At 36.6% G+C, this 11,951-nt stretch overlaps 1 protein-coding gene across 5 annotated transcripts in view; it reads right to left on the reverse strand.

Moving 5' to 3' along the window:
- LOC139950010 (kinesin-like protein KIF13A) overlaps nt 1-10,266 on the reverse strand; it is a 121,562-nt gene extending 111,296 nt beyond the window's left edge. For all 5 annotated transcript variants that reach the window (XM_071948632.1, XM_071948629.1, XM_071948631.1 and 2 more), the window contains exons 1-2: nt 9,871-10,266; nt 7,603-7,687 (exon numbers count right to left, since the gene is read on the reverse strand). In XM_071948632.1, coding sequence (XP_071804733.1) covers nt 7,603-7,687; nt 9,871-9,937 — 152 coding nt within the window. In that variant the 5' untranslated portion in view covers nt 9,938-10,266. The remainder of the gene's footprint in view (nt 1-7,602; nt 7,688-9,870) is intronic.
- Nucleotides 10,267-11,951: the final 1,685 nt, after the last annotated feature.

Genomic DNA, 11,951 nt, shown 5'->3' on the forward strand with positions numbered 1-11,951 from the left:
GAGACAAGACTGCCTACGTAAGCAACCTACGACGTCTCCTCTAAATATTCACCACTCAATACTCCAATTAAGCCTTCACAAACACTGACGTCAAATTGCATCCAATGGGACTTGACAATATTTAGACTTTTTTTTTTTCTTTAATGCTGTATTGAACAAGAAACCGAGTCCCTCAAACCCCCCCAAACCCTCCCGGTCTACCGGTCATACTACCGGCACAACCAGTGAATTATCCCTAGACACATTATCAACCAACCAATCATGACTTGCACACCGTCCTGCAGGCCAGGGTGTCATGTGACTGTAGATATTTGTACCTTTAGGCAAACTGAGGGATAGTCTTTGGTGGGCTTAGACTGATGTTCATTTATTGCACAAATAAGGGGCAAGCACATACCCTACATGTGCGTTATGTTGGAATCTTCCCACCACAAGATAAAAGGGAACGTTCACATAGTTATTACCACTTTTATTTTATCTACAGTCATTTTATTTTGACACGTTATTGAAATAATTAGTACCGGCAGATGCACACATGTATGCAGTACAGGGCTGCGGTAACACTACACCTTGTAGTCCTGGATGGTCTATTTAAATGCATAATAGCAACGACTCACATTATTATTTTAGAACTAACACATCTGGACTATAGTCTGGTTACTTATTGATTACAGTCGCAGAAAGTGAGATATGGATATGAAAAAGATAAACAGTGATAGCTGCATCATACATTAGCAGCAACCAGTGTTAGTAAATGTGAATGATGTCATAGTATAAATCACTAAAAATCAAAATGCTTCAAATAGTGCTAAGTCAGTTGCACATGAACTTGAAACTGGGCTTATTTTTAACTTTTGAAAGACACTAGACACCTTTGGTAATTGTCAAAGACCAGTCTTCTTACTTGGTGTATCTCAACATGCACAAAATAATAAACCTGTGAAAATTTGAATACAGTTGGTCGTCGAAGCTGCAAGATAATAATGGAAGAAAAACACCTGTGTCACACAAAGCTGTGTGCTTTCAGATGCGCGATTTCGGGACCACAAAATTTAATTCTGAGGTCTCAAAATAAAATTCGAATATTTTAGTAGAAAATTACTCTTTCTCAAAACTATGTTACTTAAGAGGGAGCCGCTTCTCACATTTTTTACACTATCAACAGCTCTCCATTGTTGGTTATCAAGTAAGTTTTTATGCTAACAGTTATTTTGAGAAGTTACCAAAAGTGTCATGTGCCTTTAAGTGAAACATTGTTTCAAAAGATTGTTCAAATGATGGACACAATTCATTACGATTTTCAGAACCTGTTCCAACATGAAATTGGAAGAATTTTTAAAAAGTTAGGTTCTCCCATTGATAAAGTAGTAAATATTAAAAGACAAACGTGGCTGAGAAAGCAGGCCAAGGTTATGTACAAAATCATGTAGCATTCACCTATCCTGTTTTTGCTGCACTTGGATCAGTTTTTTCATACACACAGGTCACTTATTTTATTTGCATAACAATATACAGACAGGAATGCATAGCATTTCCCTGTAGTACAATGTAGCAAACAAACTGTTCAATAAGTATCCACTTGTAAATAAATAAATATTGATTATTTAAAGAAAACTTCCCCTGGCAGGCCTGCAATTAATCGACTTAGTTAAAACGAATTTTGTAGAACTTGTGCTTTTAGCATTCTCAAAAAGGAGTAATGTATTTTCTTTATCGAGCCCCTTCAACAATAATTAAATGTTGAATGATAGTTTATATTATTTTTAAAACACACAAACAATTAACTTTATAAAAAAAACATAATTATCCTGCATTCCATGTCCCATGAAACCTGAAATTCTAAGTACATTTTTATCACTCTGTTGAAAGTCTACTTAAATATAAATAGTATAATAAAAAACTGACCAACTGTGAAAACTTACTGGCTACCAGGCAATCTCGATAGTCTAGTTGGTAAGACACTGAGCACTCTAGAACAATAGGACACAGTGCTAACACACATCGGTGTATGGGTAAAACCCCAAAATTAATAAAATTTACTGGGTTAAGTTGTAAAATTATTTTGGGTTGAACAAAGATTTTTTTGTAACGGAGCGAGACTTGAAAAACTTACTTTAATTCTACTAAGATTTAAAAATTGATTGGCGTCTTATTACACTTCTTGTTCAATGTGGTTGAATCACATTTAAGAATCTTAGAGTTTTTGTACAATCATTTATCTTTAATCGGACAGGAAGCCTACAATACTGTATGTCACATAATACACCCAAGCATCATTCAGCCAAAACACCATGACTACATTATAAATTCATAATAAAAAATGCATCTAATAAAGCCAGTTACCATGGCAACTCATCTCGTGTAAAAAAGAAAGAGGAGAAAAACAGTTATTTTTAAGTCTGCTCACGTACGTAGGTACAGGCACCAGTTAAATGACTGTGCGACGCTGAGTAAGATTTTCATCAAAAGTCAACCATGCGTCTACATGCACAGAGAGATCCCTGAGGGTAATTTTGACCATTACTCAAATGTAGGTAGTGTCTCGATTGATTTGGATTCTCTTAGAACATTAGGGTGTAGGAATACAAAGTCCAAGTAGGGAAAACAGTTGGTACATAATTACTACTCCTTCTATATGCCAGGTCATTTATTATCTTAGTGGTATGTATGTAGTACTTTGCAATAAGCAGAGAGTGGAGAAGGGTACTTAAAATTGTACTTAAAGGCAGTGGACACTATTGGTAATTACTCAAAATATTTATTAGCATATGTGAGAAACGGCTCCCTCTGAAGTGGCGTAGTTTTCAAGAAAGAAGTAATTTTCCAAGAATTTGATTTCGAGACCTCAGAATTAGAATTTGTTGCTTAACTTCTGAAAGCACGAAACTTTGTGTGAGAAGGGTGTTTTTTCTTTCATTATTATCTGGCACTTTTGACACAATTGAGTTCAAATTTTCACAGGTTTGTTATTTTATGCATACATATGTTGAGATACACCAAGTGAGAAGACGGGTCTAAAAAGTTGACAATTACCAATAGTGTCCAGTGTCATTAAAATTGTAATTAAAGTTGTTTTCAAAATTAAATCTAAGAAAATGCAGACAACCAACTGTAAATATATCATCTTGTGTACATGGTAAGTGTAAATGGTAAATGTACATGTGACAGTTAATTCTAAATTTAATTGATCAAATGCCACAGCTATGTACATGTTACAACATATTCTGAGCACATGAAAGAAAATTAATAATGTATTTCAAATATCGTTTATTGTCCATTGGCATTGCCGTTGATAGTTATTTAATCCAATAAAGAGAAAACAAATTCTGCACTGACAATGATTTCCGATTATTATTAATACACCGGAAACCTCCAATTCCTTCAATTGCAGGCTCAGATTGAATAACTATTTTCTCAGCCAACTCAGCTAACTCTTGGTCAGTATTTATTCAGCCTATGACTGTCAGGATTTAAAAACGTTTTGTGTGATGACAAATGTGTATGAATGATAGTGCCTGAGGCTAGAGTAGAATTTTCACCCTTTAATATCAAGACAACCAATGTGTGCTATGAGGTTGTGGTACTCCTTGCTTTCTGTTCATTCTCATAGCTTTATTTATCCTCGATGCAAATTTAACATATCGTATTCGTTGCGGTACCCGCTGCCAAAACATAGGATTCAAACTGCCTCTAACTATCGGGAAATCTCGATAGTCTAGTTGGTATGACACTGCTCTAGCGGGTAATCTCGGTAGTCTAGTTGGTAAGACACTGCTCTAGAATTGCAAGGGTCGTGGGTTTCGAATCCCACCCAAGTAATATGCCTGTGGTATTTTTTCACAGAACTCGGGTAAGTACTGAGTATACAGTGCTAACACACATCGGTGTACATGTGTAAAAACCCAAATTAATATTATTGTTCTATTTTGTTCACTTTAGGATGCTGTCTTGAATGCTTTATCAGAACAATTTGGCGCAGCTGGGGATTCATTGTCCCATTTCTCTCAATGTGGCTAAATACCCAGTAGTAAAGCTGCCACCACTTCTCCATAGTTTATATTACATACATTGTAATGGCTTAAAATTAAAATAAGGGAATCAATGTGTGGTGAGGAGGTTTTCAACTAGTGGTTTAATCCCAATGAGGCCTGGTTCTTGATAATTTTACCGAGACGAAGTCGAGGTAAATAACCAAGAACCAGGCCTCAGCGGGTTTAAACCACTAGTTGAAAACCGATTCAACACACTTTGATTCCCATTCATAAATACCTTTTCGGTCAAAAACATCAACACTTTTTGGTCAAAAGTTAAATTTAAATGCGAAAATTATAATTGTTCAATGATTTCTTTCAAACAACACCCCTCCAGCTATGAAATGGTAAGGTCCTCCGCCGCCCTTGGGTAAACAACTCCTTATAACTATAAGGGAATGATGTGCACGTCGCGCATATCGCGTGATGTGGCACAACTGTTTCAGCCGCCGCTCTCGACAAACACAAATGAAGAAACTGTCTTATAAGAACAGGTGCAAGCTCGCGTGTCACGCCCATGTTTCAACACTTTTTACTGGTCATCAACAAAGGTTTATACACACCCACGTGACCGCTCACCACCAATAGGAAAAGCGAAACTGTCTGAGATATTTATGAATCCCTTATTACAGTGACATTGATTGCAAAGGGGGGGACACACTTTTCAATTCAATTAAAATCAATTGACACACTGTACTGGGTGTAGTTGTAAAGTGCAGTGAACCCAAGTCTTCACACATTGTGATAAGGTGGTGTCTTTAATCCCAGTTATTCCTTAATCAGCAAACAGAGTTAGACTCTTTTGTGTCTAGCGAAATTACAGACATGCACCACTGAGCTCAGGCTGAGTGGTGGTATGCACACAGTAGTCTTCTAAATAGCCAGACCATCTTCAGCTTCCAGTTCCATGCAAATGATAGGCCTACTGCTTGCACTTAATAGAGGTCACTGACCCATGAGACCAGACACAACAATAAACTGTCTTGAGCCAGACACACACACCACTGTGGGCAATTCACCTTACTATTATTCGTCAAATCAATACTGGTGCAGATGTATCATGGGTAGAAATTGGTAAAGGGAACAAAAGAAAATTGCTAAACTTTTTTACACTTTTGAAGAATAACACACAGTTTACAGAAAAGACTGCATTTACCACTTAGGTGCTCAATAAAGATATGATTCTCACCATCCTGCTGGCCAAGTTCCAAAGGGGTTACACACATGTACTGTGTACATTGTATTTTCTTTTCAAGGTACTTAATGTCTAGTGCATGTTTGTAAATTGTGGGTGCCTAGTTTGATGAGATTCAGTTGCTGAAATTACTGTTTAAAATCTGTTTAAACAATCCTATTGACTAGTATGACTTTTGACCCAATGCTAATTTTATTCAAGTGTATAATTATTATCTTATCAATCATCAAAATAATCTATTATTTTAGCAGGCCTGGAGTTTCACCTTTGACAGGGCAAGGCCGGATTCAGTTTGCAAAAGGCACTTCCATTTGGGAAATCCTAAATTCTATACTGTGAATTTACACATGGTATGAAGGGACACCAAGGCCAATACCATTGCCATACCTCCATGAAAGAAATGAACACACATTTTTCAATTGACATACTTTGTTTAGATTGTATACATACAGCATTTGAAAAGAAAAGCCACCAGACATGTGTGTACAGGGGATCTTGCATTTACTGGCAAATATTCTTTCTTAATTTAATTTGACAATAATTGTATTATTAATTTAAGGTAAAAGCATTTACAGCCAACATTATTTGTGTACATCTCAAATTTACTGGCAGCTGTCCTTTCTTAATTTGTAATTGGCAATAATTGTATTACAAATTTACCCAGACCTACTTGGCATGAACTATAGATAATGTGAAATGTATATAATTATTGCCAAATAATACTACAAATTAATATTAAGAAATAATAGTTGCCAACTCATTTGATCTGTCCCTAAAGTTAATGTACATGTGGCATAATTAATCATGTAACAATACTGTCAACAGAATTTCTTTGGACCCACCATATGAGCATTTATTACACTGTATATTAACAATTAACCCTATTAAAATACTTTGTTTGTTTTTAATCCTTTTTTCAATATAACTGATTAGCGCTATCCTGTACATGTAAGGACATATTATGCAAATGAGCATACTGCCTACATGTACACGTACTCGCAGTGTTTCATATGAACTCCATGCATTGTTATCGTTTGTGAACGTACCATTGTTGTCAGTTGTTACGTGTATTGATGATAACACACAAACATCCCTACATTGGCAAGATAAACAGGATGAAGTCCACATCTGCTATGTACTGTTGCTTCCATGCTGAAGGATTATTGATTTTATAACAGATCCTTTCTTTTTATTTCTAGGTAATTAAAGAGTCATTCTACCTGACCAACTGTAATCAGTTATTCTATTGTGTTACACACAACAACAAAAAAGGATAAGGGGAGGGGCAGATCACAGAAGTAATTCTATTATCCAATTTCGAGGACAGTTCTATAAAGGGATCATCTATAGTTTGCCAAAAATTGTTTTTTAACTGTCTATGAACATTTCATCAGTTGGTAATCAATACAAAAACCTTGAGTGTCTAATAATTAATTTTTGCATACGTGTGACAACTTTGAAATTTCATATTTTGTTTGTATGTTTTATTATATATTTTGAAATCTTGCCACTATTAAATGAACCTGCTAATAATTAATTTTTGCGTGTGTGACAACTTTGAAATTTCATATTTTGTTTGTATGCTTTATCATATATTTTGAAATCTTGCCACTATTAAATGAACCTGCTGTATGAAAAAAATAGTACGTTTAACTTCTCTCTATGTTTTTTGTAAAAGGCAGTGAGCTTTTTTTTTTATGGCATATGTTGCTGGCTGGATGTTCGCATGTCATTTTGTTTATTGTCTTGCATTGTATGATTGTCTAGTATTGAATGCTATAAATATTAATAGGCCTAATAAAAAAAATGATACAAAAATTACACTTTTTTTTTCTAAATGTAAACTAAAAGAATCATAGACGTTAAAACAATGTTTGTTTTTATGAGAGAGATGGGCTGTTGACAGCTTGGCGTTTATATCCCTTAGTGGGAGTTTGCCGAGTTCCCTTGATGGGAAGATCATTCAAACAAACAAAATCACATGAAAACACTGGTCACCAGACTAATAACAGACCTAATAAACTCTATAACTTGAATTTGACTCTTACAAAGGGATCCAAACCACCCAATGTTTAATGTGTGGAACATTACAGAAACTCAGTTGTATTTCCAGTATTGTGAGTTGTGATTAATCTGAACTGTGTCCAAAATGAACCACACAAATACAGTGTGCACAATTTACAGATGGTGGTAAGATTTTGCCCAGATTATGCAAATCCCTAGAAAGTCTTGCGCAGTCAAATTTATCAGTTCAGAGTTTGTCTATTTCTAAAATAGGGAATGATACAAGTTATACAACAACAAATGTAAATTCACACTGAGGTTTAACAGTTAACAGAAAAATAATAAGATGTTAATAAATTGTAGTATTCTTACCTATCCGAGGACTTTGTTGATATCGGCAACAGAATTGTCTGGTTGTCATCCATGTCCACGCAAGATTTGGACCCCAATTCAACCTCTACATTTCAGAAATAAAAGTTAAAATAAACTTAATTTTTAAAACTTAACTTACAATAAGGCAAGTTCGGTCAACCATTATATTCAAGGTAAAAAAATTGGGTTTTTACCCTCCAAAATTAATTAAATTCAATGCAAATCATACCGATGTTGATTTCAATTTCGGAAGCCCAAAAACAAATTTGCACGAGACATTTTTAAAAACTTGAAAAGTAATAGCAAAACATCGTCGTTCTGATTCGCTATCCAACGCTAAGTTCCCCTATACAACACGCTGGCATTACAGTTGTGTACAAAGTCTTAATTTCACACCCAGTTTTTATGGAATGAATATCATACCAAATGCTTTCCTTTATTTTTTTTAAGTTAAATTAAAAAAATGCGACATTCCACATTTTCAGAATAAGAAACATGAAAGAAGTGAGGCCAAATCAATCCAAAATTTAATTGATTATTTTAAATGTACCTGGTCTACACTCTACACACACTAGGGTAATGGTAGCCCCACTTTTCTGTGGCCAATCAGCTCAGCCACAGAGTGGGCCTATGGTTAGGGTGGTAAATGGGACCTATTGTCAATTGGCCTTCGTCAAATGGTCTGTATCGAGTATTGAGTTGCAATTTGGCAAATGCAGTCATTTGAACAGTTATGGATCATTGACCAGTTCCAGATCACTTCAAATTTGCAAGCCCACAAAATTATATTTCTTTTCACATTGCCAATTTTTTCATTCATACAGTGCAGTAAGAATAGCACCCAAAACCAACGAACCCAAACCAAATAAATATGGCGATTTTTCTGAAGTTTGTCTGTGTTATTAATTATGTTTCTTGAAAAATTTTAACGCCAGGGCAAAACAAATTTGTGTAAAATGCTAAGAATGTGTAATACTTTACATAACTGAGCAGTCATCTTGATTTTTTGAGGGAATGAAATTAGCGAAATTGTACTTCAACAAATTGTTGTATACGTAGGTATTAATTTTTCAGGGTTGTTGTGAGGAAATGAAACTTGGAGGAGGGAGTTGCGACTGTAAGAAAAAATATTGGGTCAATGTTGCTTTTAGGCGCACTCCACTTTTTCATTTGCGTGCTCTGTGGCTGTTGTTGGGTCTTTTTGTTGTGTGTCCTTATGAGACAGTTTTAAGAATTGGGGTATGGGTTTGCAGTAGAGGGCATGTTACTGATTCATAACAGTACAACCAATATGAACCAGTATACAACCAGTATGAACTGATAACCCTTTTGGTAAAAATTTGTGGAAAAGTGGTGACAAGGTAGGGAAATATTTCCTGAAATTTTTCTAGAAGCCTCTTCAAAAGTATGTGCTATTACTAGTACATATCGTAGCCTATATCTGTGTAAGTACAATTAGGTTTTTTTTCCAGTGGATAGGCCTACTGTACTACTGCTACCCGCATACGACACTAGGACTTGTGGGTTTATGACTTCTCACTTATTATTTTGAGTAAGGTGACCTGCAGCCGATTTCACGAAACGCTAGGATCAATCTTATCTCGAGTTAGGACGCGTAACCCGTCCTAACTTAGGATGGGTTCAATGCGTCCTACGTATTTTGATACGGAACTGAACCCGTCCTAAGTCCTAAGATTAGGCCTAATCCTAAGTTAGGAAGAGTTTGGTGAAATCGACGGCTGATCCAAGTTTTTGTTAAGGAGATGTTGAAGAGATTGAACAAACAAACAAAGTTAATTTCAAGAAGTGGTCAAGTACTTATCAGACGACTGTACTTCCATTGGAAGCTTCAACAGGGGGGGTACTCCTATCCAATGAGGTTCGTTCCGACGTGGAGACACTAGCAGAACTAACCTCGTTAGTTCTAGGCGTAGGGGAGAGTAGACAGAGGAAGGAAAAGCTTCTGTATAATGCGCCACCACTTTTTCATTTGATATGAAATAATAATAATATAGTATCTACCTCAATGACTTTGGCAACATTAAAGGGGATAACTTTCTGTATGACGCCTAGAACTAACGAGGTTAGTTCTGCTAGTGTCTCCACGTCGGAACGAACCTCATTGGGTAGGAGTACCCAAGATACTATTCTATTATTATTTTATAATTTTTATACCGAATGAAAAACGTGGTGGCGCCATACGGAAACTTCCTATACCCATATTCCTTCTATTTAATATTATTCATCATCCACCAAACCATTACTCACCTCTCCTGTTGGTTGGCCGTACACGTACGGCAACCTTTACTTTCGCCATCATCGTTGGGCTTGCCATGTTGTGGTTCACCTTATTTCCTTTGCGAAAACAGCTAGACACTACCAGTTACACATCCATAACCATTTGTTTGGCACAACTATCTGTCACTAAAGCTTGAGAAATATGAGATTAATCGTAGATTTCCAAATCCTTGTTCATGAAAATTCATATTCGCCTCCAGAAAGATGTTGGGTTTTTAAGCTTGTTATTGTCACTCGGTCCGTGCAACCACCACAACAAGCATTGCTGAAATTAGTTTGAATGTGTGCACAGCATGGAATGATTTGCATCCAGCCATCTCTCACCGTGTGTTTTCCATAACAAGAGGACTTCCAGTAAAACAGACGACAAACTATCCGTCGTGGATGAGGTGCCCGCCAAGTCACTGGTATCCTGCAACCGGCTACAATCAACGAGAGGTCGCAAATCGGCCCACAGGATGTATAGACTTGATTTCAAGTCTGAGACTGCGGTTATTTCTCAACATCACACGCTCTAACCGATCGTAGGCTTCGCTCGTCCCTAGCGCCTTGCCTTAAGACCAGATAGGCCCGCTGGGGACGAGCGAAATCGTAGGCTTGTGGCGGAGGGTTATTACAAGAGGGCGCTGTTTCAGCCAATAATAGACCTTTCACTTATGGTAATATCTTTTTCAAAATTAATAGCAAACATTACTTACTTGGTAACGAGTGTTGATAGTATAAAACATTGTGAGAAACAACTCCCTCTGAAATAGTTGAATTTGATTTCGAGACCTCAGAATTTGTTTTTGAGGTCTCGAAAAGCATCTGAAAGCACACATCTTTTGCAAGAAGGGCGTTTTTCTACCACCACTTATGGCAGGCATCACGCAACTTCGACGACCAAGAGCTCAAATTTTCACAGGTTTGTTAGTAATGCATAATGTTGGGATACACGAAGACTGGTCGTTGACATTTATCAATAGTGTTGAGTGTCTACACCTTTGTTTGTACAAAAAATATCTTCAGGAGCCGGTTTTGTACTATAAAAAAATAAAAAAATAAAAAATTGAAAATGGCAGAAGGTAATCTGTCCCCCATAAGGCCTTATTGCGCCCTCTGTTGAATCCTCTTATGGGGGACAGAGTCTCCGGTGGACAGATTTCCCTTGGACACCTGTCGTTGAACGCCCGGCGGACGCGCCCCCTTTAAGGGGAAATGCCTAAAATACACCTTATAATTTGTTTGTGATTGACTTAGAGACAACCGCCATGATATCATTTCTTCAGAAGTCCGTTTTGTACCATTTGAAAAAAAAAGACGAACATCGCCGCAAAACCCACATCTGAAAATTTGACCATGCCGCCGGCATGCATGTAAAGTTGTGTATAATCAGAATCCCAATGGAACGGGACACGGTGCATGGACTACAAGTCAAGTTGTGTACAGCCGCCCTGGATACTATTGGTAATAATTGTCAAAGACCAGTCTTCTCACTTGGTGTATCTCAATTACATAAGCATAAATTAACAAACCTGTGAAAATTTTTAGCTCAAATTGGTCGTCTAAGGTTGCAAGATAGAAAAAAAACACCCTTGTCACACGAAGCTGTGGTTTAGATGGTTGATTTTGAGACCTCAAAATTCTAAATCTGAGGTCTCGAAATCAAAATCGTGGAAAATGACTTCTTTCTCTCGAAAACTATGTCACTTCAGTGGAGCCGTTTCTCACAATGTTTTATACTATCAACAGCTCACCAATACTGTTACCACTCAGGTCAAAATTCCAGTTGAACCTAGTTAACTGGGGTCAACTGGTTCAACTGGATAGTGATCAAACTCGTCCATTTTCCATATAAACCAACTGGTTTGGTCTAGGTTTAACTGTGTTCAACTAGGTTGAAATTATAAACCATTTGGTTTCTGTCCATTTTCCATATTAAAGCAACTGGTTTTAACTGTGTTTAACTAGTTTATCAACTGGTTTCAACTAGTTCCAGTTAAACCCAATTTAAGTAGGTTAAACTGGAATTTTGACCTGGGAAAGTAAGGTTTTGTGCTATAAAAGGTCCA

This window comes from Asterias amurensis, chromosome 17, assembly GCF_032118995.1.
Source record: "Asterias amurensis chromosome 17, ASM3211899v1".
NCBI lineage: Eukaryota > Metazoa > Echinodermata > Asteroidea > Forcipulatida > Asteriidae > Asterias > Asterias amurensis.